The sequence below is a fragment of the Helianthus annuus genome, chromosome 9 (assembly GCF_002127325.2).
Source record: "Helianthus annuus cultivar XRQ/B chromosome 9, HanXRQr2.0-SUNRISE, whole genome shotgun sequence".
NCBI classification, from domain to species: Eukaryota; Viridiplantae; Streptophyta; class Magnoliopsida; order Asterales; family Asteraceae; genus Helianthus; species Helianthus annuus.
This window is the reverse complement of record NC_035441.2, coordinates 16,004,199-16,026,591: the sequence shown is the minus strand read 5'-3', so window position 1 is coordinate 16,026,591 and position 22,393 is coordinate 16,004,199. Positions and strand designations below refer to the sequence as shown.

At 37.5% G+C, this 22,393-nt stretch overlaps 1 protein-coding gene across 1 annotated transcript; it reads right to left on the bottom strand.

The window, feature by feature from the left end:
• Window positions 1-20,012: 20,012 nt before the first annotated feature.
• LOC110877231 lies at window positions 20,013-20,825 on the bottom strand. The gene has a single exon (XM_022125390.2). The coding sequence runs from the start codon at window positions 20,740-20,742 to the stop codon at window positions 20,317-20,319; it is 426 nt and encodes a 141-aa protein (XP_021981082.1). The 5' UTR covers window positions 20,743-20,825; the 3' UTR covers window positions 20,013-20,316.
• Window positions 20,826-22,393: the final 1,568 nt, after the last annotated feature.

Sequence of the window (22,393 nt, the reverse complement as noted above, 5' to 3'; positions counted from 1 at the left end):
TATGGTGCCATTTTTGTTTTAAAATGATAACGTATGGAGAAATGGGAAATGTTTGAAAAGTTATATATTTTTTGTTCCAGTTTTACCCCTCCTTCATTAAAAGTCTTCCCCCTTAGTGGGTTTTAGTTAGTTTTCTAGTTTTCACAATAACTAGTGGTTTTCATTTGAACCTTCCCCTAATCATACATATGCATATAAATTATATGTAATGAATGAACAAACAAATAAACAGAGCTTCGACTTCTAAACGATTCATCGGCCATACTCAAATTTAAACATAAAGATACCGGTACGTGATTTTTTTACGCATTTAGTAGCCACAATAAAAGATTACATAAAAAAAAAAAAAAATCATCCACGTTTTCCTCACCTTCCAATATATATTACACTTGAATAGAAAATTACAATATTAATAAAAACTGCCCTCAACTATAACTCATAAGTTTCCAAATTTCTAACTTACTAAACGGCCTTCCATTAACTCGTGCATATTCGGCACAAGATTCTTCAACAGCAATATCCTCGTCTTTGTCATCTCCCAAACTATCCATCATCAATCTGCTATAGATTCTGTGAAATCTTTCAAGCACTGACGATATACTCTTCCACTTTGATAATATTTGATCCCTTGTATGCTCGGTTACGAAACCCATTTCCTCGTTAAATCTATCACTAACGCAATCCCAAAAACGAGTACTAGATGTATCATTTGTGCTACCCTCGTTTAACTCTAAGGTCCTAATGAAAGCAAGGCCCAAGGCATACTCCTCGTCATCGGTCCAAACGGGAAGACATGGCGGCATTTCGGTGGTGCGGTGAAGTGAATCGTTTGCACGACGAGAGCGTTTTTTGGGTCTTCGATCCTCCCTGATGAACATTATGAAAAGCAAAACTGGAAATACGCCCTGATCGAAAGAAAGCTCCTTTCAATTTCGAATTCTTCAGAACTGCTTCTGCGATTTTATTAAACACAGATTTTTCTTTTCATTAAAACTCAAACGTATGATTAAAAAAAAAAAACTTCTGACCCTATTTATTAAGAGCATTCTCATCCAAACCACCAAAATCTGTGTGGGGGGTTTTTTAAATATAAGAAGTATAAAAAGTGGTTGTGAGTGGAGGAGAGAGAAAATGTTACTGTTCATCTGTATATTTGGGGGGACACTGTTCACCCCCTATACTTTTTTAATATATATTGAAAGTGGTTGTGAGTGAAGGAGAGAGAAAATGTAATATATATTGAAAAGGAGAGAGAAAAAATATTTGTTTTTAGTGGAAATATATTGATATAGGAGTTGTTTTTTAGTGGAATGTATGTATATTTTTAGTGGATTGGATGTGAATGCTCTAACGTTCGAATGCTTGTATTTCAAGTATCCTATACCGACTCATAGAATTCCTCTCATAACTTGGAAATTAAGCAACATTCAAACTCTATCTAATTATGAGTTAAATAATTGATTTGAATAAAAAACAATTAATTAAACTTGCTGGATAACGTATAATTTATTATTATTATTCTATTTATTTTAAAGGGCGTATTATACAGGTAAGTTACCTCAAAACTATTTATCGTATTAGGATATGTTTCAATTAAGAACCACTCTTATTGTGAGAACTATGAGAATCACTGTGAACACAACAAAATAAATCCACTTCACCACCACCCAAAATCTAAACCCTCAACCCCCTAAAAAAGGCTAAATTGCACTTTTCGTCCTTTATGTTTTAATCTTTCGACAGACGCTGTCCTTTAAGTTTAAAAATTACACTGTATGTCCTTTATGTTTGCAATCATTAACGGGCGGTGTCCTTTCAGCTAAACCCAGTTAACTTTTTTATGTTAACCCCTCACGTGTAACTTTGTAAAACTCCTTAACAGCAGGGACCATATATGCAATACCCAAATTCTGTTGGACCGAACTTATAATAATTATTACAAAACTAAATCTTTATCCACCACTGTCATCTTCAACCACATCCACCCATCACTTGATCCACCATAAGCAACCGAATCCACATCCACCACTCTGAACAATACCCTTCACCATTACTTCAGATCCAACCACTAACCCAATACCCTCACACAAACCCTAAGAGAAACTCTAGATAACCAAAATTGCAAATGAAACATGAAGAAACCCTAAGAGAAACTCCAGATCCAACAATGACACAACTGACACGGTTAAACCAAAATTGCAAATGAAACATGAAGAAACTGAGAATTAGATTATAGATCTAGGAAATTTGACCGCAGAACTAGTCGCGCTTCCAGATCCAACTGACACGGGGATGGAGGGTAAGTCTATGGTGGCGAATTTGAAGTCTACAACGACGTGGTATGGGGTGGCAGCGGCGGTGGGTTATGCTATTGGGTGTGTCCAGATCGAGGTCCATAAGAGCACCGCCATGGTATTGGCGGCGGCGATTGGTTTTCCGGCAATTTTTGGGTTCATTAAGAAAAGAGGATTTGGGTGAAGAGGTGGCGGTGGTTAGGAGATCAATATGATAAATAAACCAACAAAGAATAAACTTTTTTTTTCACATTTTGGGCATATGTATTCCTGGACTGTATCATCGTTGTCTAATTCATGTTCCAATTTTATCTTCATCGCCTGCATTCTATACATCATATGAATGAATTTTTAAAGAAAAGAAGATCTGAATTTAAACCCTTTTTATAATGGATTCATATTGTAGACAGCGGCGGACCCAGGAATTTTTCCATGGGGGTGCGAAATATTTTTAAAAATTTTAGGCCCCTAGGTATATAAGTAAAAAAATCGGTTCGTATCGGGTCGGTTCGGGTCATGTAAAACAAAAGAAGTTGCGCCATAACGTCCCTACTCATGGTTCCTATCACAAACAAATTGATGCATAAGTTCATCGCTCCATAAAATAATGTTTCAATTTTAATTTTCAACTCTAGAAATCGTGTGTAATCACCCTAAAAATCATCTAAACAACATAATCAGCCTAAAAATCATCTAAAAAACCATAAACAACGTCAAAAACATGAAATTTCAAGCCTATTTAAGAATTTTGTTACCCTTTGGTGTCGGACGGCGGTGGTTCGCGGCTGCTGATGACGTGCTGTTGTGGTCGATGATCGCTGGTAGGAGACGGCCCAAGAGAGGGAGGGCGGGATGAATTCTAAAGGACTATTGGGCTTATTTTAATTATTATAGTTTGAACTTAGGTTGAGTTTGGTTAATGGGCTAGTAATTAGTGGGCTAATTATGTTTAATGAAATAGTGGGTTAAGGTATTGGGTATTTGGGTTAAGTTGGGTAGTATAAGTTTATATAATTTAGGTAGTTTTTTTAATTAGAGTTTACTAAAAAATTTAAAATATAAATCGAAAACATTTTTTACCTAAGGTGTGTGGACGAAAAATTTCAAGGGGTGCGGATAAAAAAATCCAAGGAGTGCGGACGAAAAAATCCAAGGGGTGCGGACGTGATTTTCAACGCAAAATAGCACTAAATTTTTTTTTCCCGGGGGTGCGCCCGCCCACCTTGGGCTATATATATGTCCGCCCCTGATTGTAGATGAAAGTGGTGGATAAGGATCAAGTGATGATGATGAATCGATGTGGTTTAAATTTGGTCCAACAGAATTTGGGTATTGCACATATGGTCCCTGCTGTTAAGAAGTTTTACAAAGTTACACGTGAGGGGTTTTAACTTAAAAAAGTTAACTGGGTTTAGCTGAAAGGACACCGTCCGTTAATGATTGCAAACATAAAGGACATACAGTGTAATTTTTAAACTTAAAGGACAGCGCCTGTCGAAAGATTAAAACATAAAGGACGAAAAGTGCAATTTAGCCCCTAAAAAATATACCTCTCCAAAAAACCTAACCCCCCACCCTCAACTTCCACAAAATCAGCTCCACAACTTGTTAGAAGTGGCGGTGGGTCCCATAATATTTGAGGAGCAGGTGGTGATGGGTCCAGGTGACTTTAACAACATGAAGTTTTACGGTAACAAAATATATTTTTTATTATTTATTTTTCTTTACATTAACAAGAATTTCAAGAAAACTCCAATTCATATAAACGCGAAAACCCTAAACTGAAACCCATCGCATGCATAACAAATTAAAAAAGAACCAAAATTTCGATTTCAAATTACCTGTAAGCCGAATTCGATTACTCGATTGTGGAATCCGTTGCACTGGAAATTGGATTATTGGGGAAAATTGGAACGGTGGTGGATGATAAAAGGGGTGGAATTTTCGAAACAAAAGTGTGTAAATTTTGGGAAAAACTCAAAAAGGGATAGTTTGTGCACAAATAGACCGGTTCCCTGACTTGGAATTAGTAATAACCATTTTTCATGGTCGGTTTTTCGATTTTTAAAGACTATGATTTTGCATAAACTAGGTTTTAAAAAGTTCGCCGCGTTGCGACGAATTTCTTTTGTTATTTAGTTTGTGTTAAATGTATTTTGAAATTACTACGAGCGCTTTGCAAACGAAACTGCTAACAAGAATAAAAAGAAAATGTAGAAAAAAAACAATACAAGATAAGCAAAAGAAAATCAACCAAAAAAGTTATATAGTAACGATGTTGTTCGTATGAAACCCGTGGTCGTGGGTACCGGTAGCAAACCGAAAGATCTTAAGTACCAATTCGATACCGACTTTTGTCGTTCCTGTTACCGGTTCACTACCGTTTTTTACCTTCATATATCGGTACCGTAACCGATATTTTCGGTATCAGTACTGCTTATGTATCGGTTGGCACCGAGCTCATCTCTACCCTTGAGACTAAAAAAAGAAAAAATTAAAAGTTGAAGAAACTCAATAATAAAAGTTATACGATACCGTTGTTGTTCGTACAGTGCCCGTGATCAGGGATAAGCAAATTATACCGGATAGTAGCACTGAATTTCCCGAACCAAAAGATTTCCAATATCAATTCAGCACCAACTTTTGGTGTTTTCTGTATTAGTGTCGGTTTTTACCTTCATGTACCGATACCGAACAGGACCGTACCAGTATTTTCGATACCCGTACTGGCTCGATACCGGTTGACACCAAGTTTATCCCAACCCGTGATATTAAAAAAAATGATTAAAGTTAAAAAGTAAAGAAAATAACTATTATTATAATATTAAATTAATAAAAATATTAAAAAAACTATATGTTATTATAATATTAAAATTACTATTCATTAGCCTCTATTTTTAATATATATAGGTTTAAAAAAGTTCGTTGCGTTGCGACGAATTTCTTTTGTTATTTAGTCCTGTTTACATATGTTTTGAAATCACTACGAGCGTCTTGCGAACGGAACTGCTGACAAGAATAAAAAGAAAATGTAGAAAAAACACTAAAAGATAACCGAAAGAAAATCAACCAAAAAAGTTGTATGGTAACGATGTTGTTCGTATGAAACACATGGTCAGAGATGAACAAATTGTTTTGGGTACCGGTACCAAATTTTTCGAACCGAAAGATCTTAAGGACCAATTCGGTACCGACTTTTGCATTCCTGGTACCGGTTCACAACCGTTTTTTACCTTAATATACCCGTACCGTAACCGGTATTCTGTATCGGTTGACACCGAGCTCATACCTACCCCTGAAACTAAAAAAATAATAAATTAAAAGTTGAAGAAAATCAACAAAAAAAAGTTGTACGATACCGTTGTTCGTACAGTAACCGTGATCAGGGATGAACAAATGGTACCGGGTAGCAGCACTAAATTTCCCGAACCAAAAGATTTCCAATATCAATTCGGCACCAACTTTTGGCGTTTTCTGTATTAGTGCCAGTTTTTACCTTTATGTACTGATACCGAACATAACCGTCCCGGTATTTTTGATACTAATACTGGTTCCACACCGGTTGACACCAAGCTTATCTCAACCCTTGATATTAAAAAAAGGATTAAAGTTTAAAAGTAAAGAAAATAACTATTGTTATAATATTAAAATAAAAAAAAGTATTAAAAAACTATATATTATTATAATATAAAAATCACTATTCATTTCAATTCGTTTATTAATATATAGTAACTAGGTTATAACCCCGTGTATTACACGAGTTGAATAAATGTAATTAGATATATTAAATAATAAAAAGTTAGATCTTTATGAACCCCGTATATTGTACGACTTAAATAAATGTAATTTTATATATCAAATAATAAAAAAGTTATATCTTTAAAAACCATGTGTATTACACAGATTAAATACATGCAATTTTGTATTCTAAATACTAAAAACGATGTATCTTTAAAAAACCCGTGTATAATTGGGTTGAATAAATCTACCAAATAATAAAAAAAAAATTCCTTCCTTAAAAAATCCCATATATTACACGTGTTAAATAGATTTAAAAAGAGTTATATCTTTAAAAACCATGTGTATTAGATACTAAAAACGTCGTATTTTTAAAAAACCCATGTATAGTCGGTTTGAAAAATCTACCAAAGAATAAAAAAATATATCCTTAAAACCTCGTGTATTATACGTGTTGAATAAATCTAATTTTACATAACAAATGATAAAAAGTTATATATTTAAAAACTTCGTGTATTACACGTGTTATATAAATGTAACTTTGTATAGTAAATAATAAAAAATATAAATTTTTAAAAACCCCGCGTTTTACACGAGTTGAATAAGTATAATTTTGTATACCAAATAATAAAAAAGCTATATTTTTAATAAAATTGGATAACATTTAATATTAATTTATTATTTATATATTTAATATAAGATAAGTAGGAAAAAGAGGTATTTGTTTTAAAAATATATTAAATTAACAATTTAGATTTGAGGATAATATTTTATTAAAGTATGATAAGATTTAATATTAATTTATTATTTATTTATTTAATTAATATAAGATAAGTATATATTTGAGGATACATTTAATGAATGACACGTGTCTAAAAGTTGGTTTCTTTTATTATAGTAGATAGATTAATATATAGTAATAATATATAGTAATATAATACTATCTTATCTTTATTTCCCTTTTTTAACTTTAGATTTTTTGTAGGTCCCTCGGAGGATGAGGTCAAACCTTAACCTTGTTATGAGAAACACACTAGCAAGTGCGGAATCCAAGCTAGAGTGCAAACCGAGATGAAACAAGCACAAACACAAGACACACAATATTCACCGATTAACACCACTTGTATTAATACGTATGAAAGGTTCGGTTACAAGCTCAATGTTTACAAATCTGTTTTGTAAACTCTCTAACAGTGTGTGTGTGTTCTATCTCTCTATCTCACTTATCTGCTTGTCTACAATAAAATGAACACACTACACGGGTATATATACCCAACACAGATTGTCTGTCCGAAGGATCATGTAGGCTGATCGAAGGATCAGATAGATGATCGTAGGATCATCTATCGATGTTAAACCTGTCGAAGGACATACGTATATCTCGAAGGATGATCTATCGAGGTTCATCTTTCGAGCTCATCGAAGGATCTAAACTATCCTTCGCTGAGACATCCTTCGACACAGACAAGTTACAATCATGAACTAACTGTTTGGCCAAGTCAAACCAGGAGGATGGTTGACTTGGTCAAACTTACAAGACTAACGAAGGACATCGTTTTATATCGACAAGATACAGACAAAGTACAGACACAAGTGCACCAACAAACTCCCCCTTGGCTGTAGCTTTGTCTCGATCTTTGTGTCTTCAAGTCTTTGACGTCCTTTCAAGTCTTCAATGTCAGAGGATCTTCAAAGTCTTCACGTCTTGAAAGCAGAAAGTGTATCAACAAACTACCCGTATCATGTAGGAAGTGTGTTGACAAACTCCCCCTTAACATAAGCTCCCCCTAGAGTTATGCTCGTGAATGACTTGATCTTCAATGCTTGAGATCCTTGTGGTGTTGATGATGGTCAGCGGCAACTCGATCATTTTCATCTTTTGAGAGCCTTCACGTCGTGTCTTCATTCCGAAGCTTGTCATCGACCATGTTCTCCTTGCCTTTAGAATCTGCACATGCAAGAAATCTAAACGCGTAATGAGAACAACTGCTTGGAATATAGTTAGTATAAACAAATGACACACGAATGACCATGTCACAATCAAACACCGTCCGACAGTTTGAAAGTTTAATAAATTTGTCAGTTTTAGTTTCTAACTTTCAAAATTTGCAAATTTCGACCGTTTATGAAGATTTAGTCAATTCGGTTTTCGTTCAGGTTTCAGGTAACGAAGACTCGAGATCCAACATCGTACGATCGAAAATAAAATAGAAATAAAATCTGTTTGTCTTTTATAAAGTTTATATTAAAAGACAACAATTTTAATATCCTTTGAGTGTTATCAAACGACATCACCGCTAATGTCGTGCTGATATGCACCAAACGACAAAACTGTTTAAAATAAGACAATAAAAGTTAAGCAGTAAATAAATATATACAGACATTCTTTTTGCGAGTTTCGAGGGTAAGAGAATCATATCAGTGTACGGTCATGCCAAAACGCTCTTGTTGTTCAGTTAGTTAACATTAAGATAAGCATCCTATAACAATTATCGGTATTGTTGTCCACTTAAGCTCAACTTATCAGATGTAATCATGGCGAGGGGATACGTTAAGGTATGATTTATACTTACCGACCGGTGTTCATCCACATCAAGGTATGCACGAGGGTTCATCTTACCAGTGAGTATACCGATTATCATCTGTTTGACCGTATATGATGTGAGATTCTCACTTATTTTGATTTGAAAACAAGCCCTATGTGATAGAATCACTTATTGATGAGGAACTTGATTTTCATATGCATGAGGGCACAGGAGCAAGTCCGTGAACAGGTCAGTACTTCCGTACAGCAGAGAGACGAACTTGACTCCCGGATAAATGTGATATTTTATCACTTATTTGTTTGGACATGTGATTGTTTATCACTTATTAAGGTCGAATGCAGTATGAGATATGTACACGTATGTATAGTATCATGGAAGATCTAGACTTGCGTCCCCGTTATTTTTCGGTAAAAGATACAACCATGATACCCAGATGAAAAGCAGCATAAAGACCGAATATCTCAGAACCTCGGCAATCTATCAAACGAAATTTCGGTACTAAGACCATATGCCAATGAATGGTTCCCACCTGGTCTTCAGTCGATTTAAGTTTATATCACCCTGCACACTTTAAACTGATTGTGAGCCTACCGATACATCTTATATAGAGCTGCTTATCGTTTTTCATTTAAGGTTTAAAGAGGTTTGGATAGACCACTGATGTACTATCATTTTCTCTTTTGCTCGCCAGGAAACTCATTTTTGTTTTTCTATTGTTTTTGTGTTTTTGAAATTTTTCGATGTTTTTGGATTTTCAAATTTTCAGATTTACTCCCCCTAAAATCAATAAACTAAGACAATTTTAAAACACAAAGGTATTTACAAAAATGATTTTCCAATGTTGGTTTACTCTTGCTTGACCTTAATGCCGTTTACCAATAATAAAAAGTCAAATCTTGATTTGTCAAAGGCTTTGGTAAAAAGGTCGGCACGTTGGTCATCGGTGTGGACCTTAACAACATCGATTAGCCTTTTCTCAAAGCAATCACGTATGAAGTGATATTTGATTTCGATGTGTTTGGTCTTTGAGTGCTGCACAGGATTTCTAGTGATCTGTAATGCAGCAGAATTATCAACGTAAATAGGAGTAGTTAGGAATTCAAAACCGTAGTCGCGTAATTGTTGTTGGATCCACAGAACTTGGGAGCAACAACTTGAGGCAGCAATGTATTCAGCTTCGCATGTTGATGTAGCGACGCACGTCTGCTTCTTGCACTGCCATGTGACTAGGCGATTTCCTAAAAACTGACATCCAGCCGTTGTGGATTTGCTGTCGATTTTGCATCCGCCAAAATCAGAATCACTGAAAGCGACCAATTCAAAGTTATTATCCCTAGGGTACCATAGACCGGTGTCAGGGTAACCCTTCAAATAACGAAAAATCCTTTTTACAGCTGCAAGATGTGAGGCCTTTGGGTTGACTTGATATCTGGCAAGCAGGCACGTTGGGTACATTATGTCTGGTCTTGATGCTGTGAGGTACATAAGAGATCCGATCATTGCGCGATAGTAGGAAGGACTAACAGCTTCACCCTTCAAGTCTGGAGTAATTCCGTGATTTTGTGGCAGTGGGGTACCAATGGGCGTTGCATCAGACATCTGGAACCGGCTCAAGATGTCACCAACATATTTAGTCTGATGAATAAATATCCCAGACTCAGTTTGTTGCACTTGTAGGCCCAAGAAGAAGGTCATTTCCCCCATAGCACTCATCTCGAATTTATCCTGCATAATGCGCTCGAAATTCCTACACAAGACATCATTAGTAGAACCAAAAATAATATCGTCAACGTATACCTGTACCAGAAGAAGATCTCCATCTTGTTCTTTGATGAAAAGAGTACAGTCGATAAGACCTCTTCGAAAACCGTTCTCCAGCAGATAGTTAGATAAGGTTGCATACCAAGCTCGCGGTGCTTGATGTAGACCATAGAGAGCTTTGTTGAGCAACCAAACCCGATCGGGATGGATAGGATCTTCAAAACCTGGAGGCTGTTCGACGTACACCTCTTCTTCAACCACACCATGTAAGAATGCACTTTTGACGTCCATCTGGTAGACCTTGAATCCTTTGAATGAGGCATAAGCCAGAAAGATCCGAATTGCTTCCAGACGTGCAACAGGTGCATAGACTTCGTTGTAGTCGATTCCTTCTATCTGACGAAAACCTTGAACGACTAAACGTGCTTTGTTCCGGATAACAACTCCGCGGTCATCCTTTTTGCATTTGAAATCCCAACGAGTACCAATCTTCTTGTAACCAGCAGGTTTCTCTACGAGTTTCCAGACACCAAGCTTCTGGAACTGTTGCAGCTCTTCCTGCATAGCTTCAACCCAAGAGTTATCTTTCATGGCTTCTTTCCAAGTTCTTGTTTCTTCCTGTGAGACATAACACGCGAAAGACCAAGCGTTTTGTTGCCCGGATTCTCGAATAGCTGGATACAGGCCTGCATTGTTGTTATTTCGCAACATGTTTCTTGTTTGAATGCCACTTTGCACATTTCCAATGATGTTTTGTTGAGGATGGGTATTATGAATCCTTGTTTCTGGATTATCTGGAACTGGAATATTTATACCTAGGTTGTTGAGATTGAGATCAACAACTAAATCAATGACCGGAATTGACGAAGAGGATGATGCAGTTGCTTCAGCTGTTCTATGGGCATCCACTGGAGGAGTACCCTCTGAAGTACCATGAACTGCTGTTGGAGCTTCTTGATCTGCATCTAGAAATTCATCATCCTCTGAAGATTCGTTCAACTCGGTTGCATCATGAAAATCCTCATTGTCGAGAGTATTATTGTTCACCGAAGATGGTTCTTGATTGACAAGAATTGGACGAACCACCGGTGAAACTGTTGCATTGTCACTCTCGAAAAACATCCTTGCCGCAGCACTTTCTTCAACGGCTTCAACATTGATCGAATTGAAAAAGTCATCGTACTCAAACATCCAAGGCTGACCAGGACATTTGACTGGCAAATTGTGCCTTTGTACTCTGACCTCAGACCATTCCTCGACCCTTTTAGTCTCTAGATTCCAGACTCGTAAGTTAGGGGTGGCATACCCAAGAAAGTATCCGTCAATTGCTTTTGCCCCAAACTTTCCATTAGGATCGATGATTGTACATGGAGCTCCAAACGGTTCAAGATAAGACAAATCTGGTTTCCGTTTTTGAAGAAGCTCAAAGCAGGTCTTGTTGTGCCTTTTGACTGTAAGGACTCGGTTCAATGTGTAACATGCAGAGGCCACAGCTTCAGTCCAGAATGGAATGGGCAACTGCGACTCTACCAACATTGTCCTAGCAGTCTTGATCAATGTGCGGTTCTTACGTTCAGCGACGCCATTCTGTTGAGGAGTATAAGCTGCACTAAACTCATGAACAATACCCTTTGAAGTGCAAAACTCCGCCATGGCATGATTTTTAAATTCAGTACCATTGTCGCTACGTATCCGCCTAACCTTTAACTTATACAAATTCTCAATCTGAATGATCAAGTTTTTGATAATGCCAAAGGTTTCACTCTTGTGTGCCATGAACGCCACCCAAGAAAATATTGAATAATCATCAGTAATTACGAGGCAGTATTGATCATTCCGAATACTCTTGTGCTTGACAGGACCGAACAAATCCATGTGCAAACGTTCAAGAGGAACTGCCACCGTGTTGATCTTCTTTGTAGGATGTCGTTTCTTCGTTTGTTTTCCTTTCTGGCACGAAACACAGACGTCTTGAAGATGGAAATTTTTAAGAGGAACACCATTCACCAATTCATTTGATACCAAATGATTCATTTTGCGTAAGTGAATGTGACCCATTCGTCTGTGCCAAGAAATAGAGTCTTTTTCTGTGGCTTTGGAAACGAAACAAGTTGCTTGTGCAGACGTAGTAATAGCTTGGCTCATATCAAGGACGTACAAATCATTTATCCTTGGAGCTGACAAGAGAATCCATTCTTTTGGAATTTTGAAGCCGGGTTTCAGCACATAACATCCATTAGCATCAAAGTGTACTGAGAATTGCTTGTCACAAATTTGAGAAACACTAAGAAGATTGTGATCAAGTTGTTGCACAAAGTTGATCTTGTCAAAGCTGACAATCCCGTTGGATATCATTCCTTCACCCGTAATATAACCACCCTTATCTCCAGCAAATGCAACATAACCTCCTCTAATAGATTTGACGTCGTAGAGAAGCTTCATGTCGCCAGTCATGTGCCTGGATGCCCCACTATCAACAATCCAATGACTACTGATAGTTCCTCCTGGAACACCCTGACTTGATGAACCGTCGACATTAGCCATAAAGGCTGAATGGAAAGAAGACGAAGAATAAGCAGCTTGATCCACCAGAATAGATTTTCTATCACTTAGTGCTGCAGCTTCCTCCAAAAGCTCATCAATGTCAGCATCAACCGAAACATTTGCTGTCTCACCCACATGATCATCACCTGAACTGGATGATTCTTCATCAACACTCCTGCTGTACCCAGAAGAGTCTTCATCTTCAGAAGATTCACCACCACTGGCGGAAGATTCTCCACCACTGGTGTGAACTACCTCCTTCACAATTCTAGCAAAACAAGCTGTACCATCCTGAGCATCACCACTCAACTGGATTGACCAGTCACAACCTTCATCCACTTGAACCACAAGTGCCCTGTTGGCATTTGATGGTCCAGCTTGACTCTGGTTGTTGACAGGTATTAATGTACGCTCATTGTTCCTGTTCTGGTTCTGCTGGTTGCCTTGGTTTCTGAAGGGATTCTGGTTCCCGTGCTGTGCTGGCTTTGTACATTCCCTTTTAAAGTGACCCCGTTCACCACAGTTGAAGCACTTTACTGCCTGTTTATCGAACCCATACTTGGTGTCTTTCTTGCTTTCCAAGCTGGTTCTTCCAGTACTTTCCATGAAATCCTTTGCCCTTCTTACAGCACTAGCAAAGGCCCACTTGATATCCATCAAGTCCATCTCTTCCTTATCAATCTGCCGATAGTCTTCTTGTGTCAGATTAATGTTGCCAATCTGACCTTCCACCAACCCACAGTACGCGCTCACTACAGTGTTAAGCAGCTCCATGTGTTCCCTTGCTACTTCTACACTGACCTTAGAGAGGCTTGAAGTGTCGAGCTGTACTGTATTTGGCTTTGATTGCTGACCAGCAGATGATGTTCCTCCATAACACGCATGTTGTTGAGCAGGAGGAGGAGGAGGTGGTTGTATTGGATTTCCATACAAGTCTGTGGTGGGAGCTGGCTTAACAGGAACTTGCACTGGATTGCCATACATATCCGTGCTTGTGACAAACGCCGTTTGTAGTGGAGCATGTGGACCGGTTCTTGCGGACGAAGAACTGGAAGTTCCATAATACATTTCTGGATTCTGTGGCAATGGAACTCTTTTTGCCTTTAATGTTTCCTCCTGATCCTTGTTTTCTAAAAGCTGCACGAAGTCGTTGATATTTGTAGTTCTCAATACTCCGTTATACTTTAAGATTTCCAAGAAACTACTCCATTGGGGAGGCAAAGCATCAGCAAACTTCTTCACCACCTCTGCTGTAGTTGTCGCTACTCCAAAATTGTTCAACTCTGTAAGCAAGTGATAAAACCGGCTTGTCATGTCTCCCAAAGACTCCTTATCCATGCACGTGAAACAGTCAAATTCTTTCTTGAGAAGATCATGACGCAATTGACGTGTTGCTTCATTCCCTACTCCTCTGGTTTTCAAACCGTCCCACAGCTTCTTCGTTGTCTTGAAACTGACAAACTGGTGGTAGATATCTTTGCTTAACGCCTGAGTGAGAATGGCGTATGCTTTCTTTTCCAGATCATACGTTTTCTTTTGATCTTCAGGAAGATCGGCAAACGTAGCAGTATCTGAAGCAGCAACCTCTATAGCTTGATCGAAATCTGTAGTGAAACGTATCCACAGTTCGGTATTTTGACCAAGTACGTATGTACGAAATCTATCAACCCAGCCCGGATACTCGTTCAAGTGCATCAACTTAGGAGGTCGATTCAAACTTCCGGTTTCGCTTTCGCTCAATAAGATACTTTGAATGCTCGGAGTTTGATTTGATACTAATGCCCATTGACCTGACGTTATGGCATTTGCTTGTGAAGATGTCGATACCGGAGATTCGGCCCATGAAGGAGATAAACTTGTACTCGTGTACTTTCCACTGTCTGGAGCCGGTGTACCCCACCATGAGGGAGTGGAACCTGTACTTGTGTATTTTCCACTATCTGGAGCCGGAGTTCCCCACCAACTCGGATTCATGTTTGATAAGAAGAATGAATTCTATATGAATATCCCGAAAGATAACAGCCAGCCGAATGATCCAAGCTCGAAAGATCTGAAAAACACAAACTTGTTAAATCTAAACAGACCACAATCGAAGGATCAACACTTGTTCGAAGGATCAACAGTGTTCAAAAGATCACTGTTGAATTTCGAACAATGATTTCGAAAGATTCACAATTGAAAGATCCTTATCTTTCGAATATATATCCTTCGAATAGATTCCCTGGATCGAAGGATAAGTCTCAGACTTCGAAGGACTGTTCGAAAGATGATTATCTATTGAAACTCCCTTGATCGAAAGATGATCTTTCGATTTCGAAGGATATCCTTCGATCACTACTGACACAACTGACAGAAAAATGACAGGTTGGTGAAAAAGGTGATGGGTTGGTAGTCAACTTTCGGCAGAAGGGTATGATCAGACCATGCTTTCTACCAACTCAGACTTTTCAAATAAAATATTGCCTAAAATGGAAAGTCTTATCCAGAAAATCCGGTCACCGGAGCACACCGGAATTTTGGCCGGAAATCACCAAGTTTCTTAAAAACAAGTTTTAAGTTACCCAACCCGTCCTTGAACACACCCAGTTAGTTTAGAACACGTTTTTATGTCAAGAAATGCGAGAAAAACACTAAAAACGGGTGCTAAACCATGTGTCCAAACACTCCAAAGTCTTGTAAAAACTCGGTTTTAACAAGGAAAAGAGCCAAAGCTCTGATACCACTTGTAGGTCCCTCGGAGGATAAGGTCAAACCTTAACCTTGTTATGAGAAACACACTAGCAAGTGCGGAATCCAAGCTAGAGTGCAAACCGAGATGAAACAAGCACAAACACAAGACACACAATATTCACCGATTAACATCACTTGTATTAATACGTATGAAAGGTTCGGTTACAAGCTCAATGTTTACAAATCTGTTTTGTAAACTCTCTAACAGTGTGTGTGTGTTCTATCTCTCTATCTCACTTATCTGCTTGTCTACAATAAAATGAACACACTACACGGGTATATATACCCAACACAGATTGTCTGTCCGAAGGATCATGTAGGCTGATCGAAGGATCAGATAGATGACCGTAGGATCATCTATCGATGTTAAACCTGTCGAAGGACATACGTATATCTCGAAGGATGATCTATCGAGGTTCATCTTTCGAGCTCATCGAAGGATCTAAACTATCCTTCGATGAGACATCCTTCGACACAGACAAGTTACAATCATGAACTAACTGTTTGGCCAAGTCAAACCAGGAGGATGGTTGACTTGGTCAAACTTACAAGACTAACGAAGGACATCGTTTTATATCGACAAGATACAGACAAAGTACAGACACAAGTGCACCAACATTTTTCTTTATAATATAGTTTTTATAAATAATTTATTTGTATTTTGTAAACTTAATATTTTGTTGCTATAATTATTTTCTTTTTCAGTTGTAATTTTATTCAACCATGATAAATATATTTAATTTTTTTTCTTTACCGGAAGGATCGAAACAGATACCTTTTAAATATCGGTAGCGGTACCGTATTCATTTTATGTTTTCTTAACATGGAGGCAAACCTTTCATTGAAAATTAAGTTGTATTCGCAATATGGTATTTTTTGGTACCCAGTACAATAACTTTTCTTTACCGTGAGGAACAAAACCGATACCCTTTGAACATGCGTACGAGTATGATATTTCTTTTTATGCTTTCTCAACATGGAGGCAAAAACATTGTTGAAAATTAAGTTGTATTCGCAATATAGTATTTTTTGTACCGGGTACATTAACGAAACCGTAAAAAACCACTACATCGCACGGCAAATTGTTGACTGCCGCATTGCGCGAGCTTATTTTTAACTCTAGTTTAAATAAAAGGAGTTCACTTGAATTTATTAAAATTAATTTTAATTAATTTTATAATTCTTTTTTGATTGTTTTATCATCTAGCACTAATAAATTAGAAATTTCACACACATACCAGACAAGTTATTGTATTTTAAAAATAGTTGTATAACAAGCTATTATATCCGTAATGGAACTTTTTTTTGTAGATTTTTTATTATAATTTTTGTGCTAGATTTTTTATGCTATATTGTTTTGTACTAGATTTTTTGTGTTAGATTTATTTGTATTAGATTTTTTGTGTCCTATGTTTTAGGACCAAAATACTCTTTCATCCTACTTGATAGGAATACCACATATCATCATCTCTATAAGGGTGGAAGGGGCACCTTCGGTGACCTCTTCGGTGACCCATGTTTGCCGCACGGTGAGGGGCTTCCACCCTCAAATCGGTGAGCGGGAAGTGGGGGTGTGGTGAGTATTCACCGAATGTGGGAAGAGAAGAGGGAAAGGAGAGAGAGGGGGTTAATGGTGGACCCCAACCCCTTTCAACCAATCACACATTTATGATTTATTTTTAAAATTGTTTACAACTCTTCATGTGTTTAAGCACCTCTAATGATTGAGTGCAATATAGAGAGTGAAGAGGGAGGTTGACAATGCATGATATTATTGGTTAGGGGAAAAGTTTATCACTCCCCATTTAGGAAGCACTCCTTCCACCCTAATTCTTCTAAGACTGTGAGGTATGGGGCGGGGGTTGGGGCGTGGGTTGGCTGAAAACGTCCAAGCCACCACTCCGGGTGGGCTTGGGTTTGGGCGTGGCCCCTTGGGCGGGAGTTTAAGACCGGGCGTTGGGCGGGTCTATCAAGGTGACATGGCAGGATGAGATTGGCCAAGACAACTAGCCGTTGGCAAACGGCTATGTGTAAAAAAAAAATTGATTTTTTCACTATAAAAACTCATTTCTATTCATTTTTTTTTACGACAACTACTCCCCCTCTTCTATAATCATCTCTATCTTATTTAAAAAAAAATTCTTATCCAACCACAATATGAAAAATGAATCCTCATAATCGTGTTTATGACCCGAACAACCCATGAGCATTACAAGAAAATCCTAGCCCACCACCAAATCGTCCAATTCCTCCTCCATTTTTAACACACTCCACTATGCCCGATATGGCGGGTTACGCATCGTATCTCTCGAATCGTGTGTATACTAACTTCCCTCACACCGACTATTCTATACCTAGTCCGTTCCACAAACGCCCATCAACCTTTCACAAACGTCCATCAACCTTTCACAAACGTCCATCAACCTTTCCCAAACCGAAACCGTCCCCGAAACTTAACCCTCCATCGATGGTCATTCCGCATGAAAACCCATGAATAAGAGAAGTCAGAAGAAAAAAACCGAGGCCGAGAAAGCACTTGAAAGCGCCAAACGAAAACAACAAAGATGGGTCGTTAATGAAGAAGTTGCATTGGCGAGGGCTTGGCTTCAACAATCTCAACATCCAACTTTAGGTATTTTTAAATATGTTGTAGCCCTTATTTTAATATTTATGTTTTTTTATATAACTTTGTAATATATTAAATTTTATTTTGATTAAAATAGGAAATTATCAACATAGAAACTATTTGTGGGAATCAATTAGTAAAGCATTCCATGAAAAAAATGGAAAGGGAGCTTTATCGTGAAAATGATAGCTTATCCTCGAAGTGGACCGAGATAAGCGGGCAACTCACCAAATTTAGTGGTTTTTTACATAAGGGAAAGCAAAACCCAAAAAGTGGTGAAACCGAAGCCGACTTTGTGACAAATGCATTGGTTACATACAAAACGAATGTGGGGAGCTACTTCCGTTGCATTCATTGTTGGGAAATTTGTAAGTTACATCCCAAGTGGGCGAATATCCCCAGTGGTAGCGAAACTAACACGTCTTCTAAAAGGTCAAGGACACCCTCGTCCCAAGCCCAATATGATGCACGAGATCAAGAGTTGGAGGACTTTCTGGATGATTCGCCAAACCGGCCTGAATACGGAAGAGATGCCGCAAAAAGGCGCGCTCAAAAATCAAGATCGGGTACGACATCGCCTTCAGTTAGGAGTTTGGGCTCGCGTAGGGGAGTTTACAACGATTAGTTGAATGACATTGCAAGCAAGTTAGATACATTCAACGTATTCCAACAACAAAGGGCCGAAATTCGGAAGAACAAAGAAGCTCGGGATGCCCTGAAACAAAGACGAGATGATATGAAATTTCTAGCACAGCCCATCGATCACCTATCAGGTGAAGAGTTGGAACTAATGTTGGAGACGAGAGAAGAGATAAAGAAAAAATATTACAAGCACTAGTAATTTTTTTATGTAATTTTCTTTATTTAAAAAACATTATTAAAAAATTTAAATTTTTTGTTTTAAAAATAAAGTTTGGGCTGGCCACGCCCCAAACCCCCGCCCTACCATACCGTCATCAATGTGGGTCACCCCAGCGAAGCCCACTCAAGCCACATGTCAACCCATGCCCCAAACCTCCGTCCTATCATACCCCACGGTCTAAGGCTATTTAAACAAAGCCTATTTTTTTTAGAGGATCTTCCCCCATGCATAATATATTCGACTTTGATACCAATAAATAAGTTTACCAAATGCTATACTAGCATACTCATCTCAAACCCGTAAGTTTTTTTTTTAACTAGTCCCATGCCCAAATCATTTTACCATTACTCGTCCCGGGTTGTTCGTTTTCATCAAAAGATGTTAACAAACAAACAAATGAATCCTCCTCACTCGTAGCACTCACAGGGAGAGGTAATCAAAAAACTTAGTTTTGCTATTCAAAAAGAGATAACGACGCAGCTTATTGCACGTTTACCAACTATGTCGATGTAAATTCGTAACATATATAAAGTCATTTCAATATTAACCCTTTGACTTTTCCTTCCAAAAAAAAAAAATCAAAAGAGGTAACGTATATATTAATCCAACCATTCTAAAACCCATCAATAAATATGACCGTTTATATAATTATAATAGTCATATTTACTTAACAACTAAAACCGTTCATATATTAATCAACCTACGTAACGTATGATACAGTTATTATACTATTCACGACGCAATTAATAGCTTTTGTCTAGGGACACTCTAGAAGGCGATAAACACAAGAAGTTCTTGTTTACAACTTGTATCAATAATACAAATTAAACAATGAGTAACGTCAAATAAAGCACGAATTACGTCTGTATCAACAATTTAAAACTAACTAACCACCTTTCAACTAGTCTTTATTTAACTTGAAACAAATATTTTATTTATATACACATTATTTCAAGAATATCAAGAACACTACATGATTACTTTATGATGACATCAACAATACTTTATTTATATACACATTATCCCAAATAATATAAAAACATTAGTATATGATAACAATATGATGATATCAAGTTATCAACGTCCCCCTTTCATTTTCCAAATCTACTCACTACGTAGTAACATTTTAAAATAACAGTTACTAAATTCAAAAAAAAAAAAAAAAAAAAGAAAAAAGAAACCATCTAGAACTTTAGTTAATCCGGTTACCCTAAATCACCAATCAGACCGATCCGAGAAATCCGAAGCGAGGCGAGAAGCAATCGCCGAGTGATACATCGCATCGTGAAATGACTCCGTCTCCACCGTCAACATCCTAAGCTTCCTCGCCTTTTCTTCGGTAAAGTTCGCTGAAGAAACACGAGATCTGGTCAGTTTCTGACCCTGATCAGGGTCAGAACCTGCACCAGATCTCACAGAAAAACTGTTACCGCTACTGTTACTATTACTGTTCATCTTGGTTTGATCATTGTTTATGGACTCAATGTAGTCAGGATCCGCGGACCAGCCAAAGAGTGGGGTCCACCAACTCTTGCGTGGCGGTTGCGGATCCGACTTGTGGTTGGTGGTGGTGGTGGTGGTGGCTGCGGCAGATGCTTTGATGATGAGTGATGGTTGAATTGGTATGAGATTTGCAGCCATTTTTTTTTCTAGAGAGAGAAAGTACGGATGATTTGATTTCTTTGTTGATGTTCCGTTACAGATTTGGAGGTTGATATGGAGTCTTATGATTGGGTTTGGTTTATAAAGGGTAAATGGATAAAGAACGGACACGTGTCGGTTTTGTCGTGGAGTTGGAAGAGTCACGTGAGGGGTCGGTACATCGTAACACGCTTCCCTTTTTCTTTTACTTTTTTTTTTCTTTGATTTTTTTTTTATTTTTATATATTTATTTTTTATTTACTGAGCTTAATGCCTTAAATACCCTTTTTTTAGTTTTGAATAGAGTAAGGGGCCTTTGTTTACTTTTTAACGGGGGCTTTTAATAGTTGAGATCTTTTACTGATTTAGTATTTAATGGTTCAGACTGTTTGTTTCACAAGTCGATGTCTGAATGGTTTTGACAATTGTCTTTGAATGATTAAGCATTATACTAAGTCTGAATGGTTAACACCTCATCTGAATTGATCAGACATTTGTCTCTGAACGGTTAAACTTTATACTCGCTCTTAATGGTTTATACCTCTTACTAGTTCAGCACTTAATGGTTCAGACATCTTACTAGTTCGGCATTTAATCATTCAGATGTTATGTTGTCAAACAACCCCTAAATGACACAACGTTCAAACTTGATAGGAATGAAAAATGTAAATGACTTGAAGTTAGTAGCGTAAATTTCTTATACCATTTACACTATCAAATTTACGGGTTTAGGTTTAGTTTAAATAACTCGAGTCTATACACAAGTTTATTTAAATGGTCAGGCTTAAGTCAATTTAATGGGTTTTTGGCATGGTTGTAAAAGTCCTGTCTAGGCTTGGAGTACTCGCTACAAGGTAGGCTGTCGTGGCCCGAGTACCGTTCACCTAGGCCCATTACTTCCCGAGTAATCTCGGCCTAGGCCGAGTAGCTCCCGAGTACTCCCGAATACGACTAGGGAGCGCCTAGCGACTTTTGCAACCATACTTCGTGAATAGAAGGGTTTCACTTATTACTTCTAAAGGGGGTCCCCAAAGAAATAGTCTGTGGATAAAATGGTATATTCCTCAACCAACTAAAAATGTAGGTTCAACTCTGCAAATAGCATATGTTGTGATTTTAGCTGTAAAAGAAGAATTTCTAAAGACGTGTTTAATGTCTAAACACAAACTTATTGAATATTTTTTTGCAATAATTTTTAAATGATAAAGAAAAATGAACATTTAAGTTTTTTCTTTTGTAAATTTGTAACAAAGGTTAAGAATGAAATAAAATTCAAGTTAAACATGTACGTGTGTGTTAACCTACGAATATGTGTGTCGTGCTTAAATTCATGTGTTTAACATGACTTCTTGGGTTGTGTAAAATTTACAAGTTTTTTGTTGGTTTCAACCTACGAATCAACGGATACAACTCATTTGACACAACCAGTTAGAGAAGGAACTTTCCTAAAAATATCTTCGTATTATGTCATGTTTGGAACATTCTTTAAAAAACTAAAACTCAAATAAAAATCTTATTTAATTTCAAGATTGGTGATTAAGTAAAGACAAAAACACATAGAAAGGACGACAAGAGTTTGAGTATTCTTGTTAGGACCACATATAGATGATACCATACTTCGTGCACATGTTTTACAATTAAACTTTCAAAA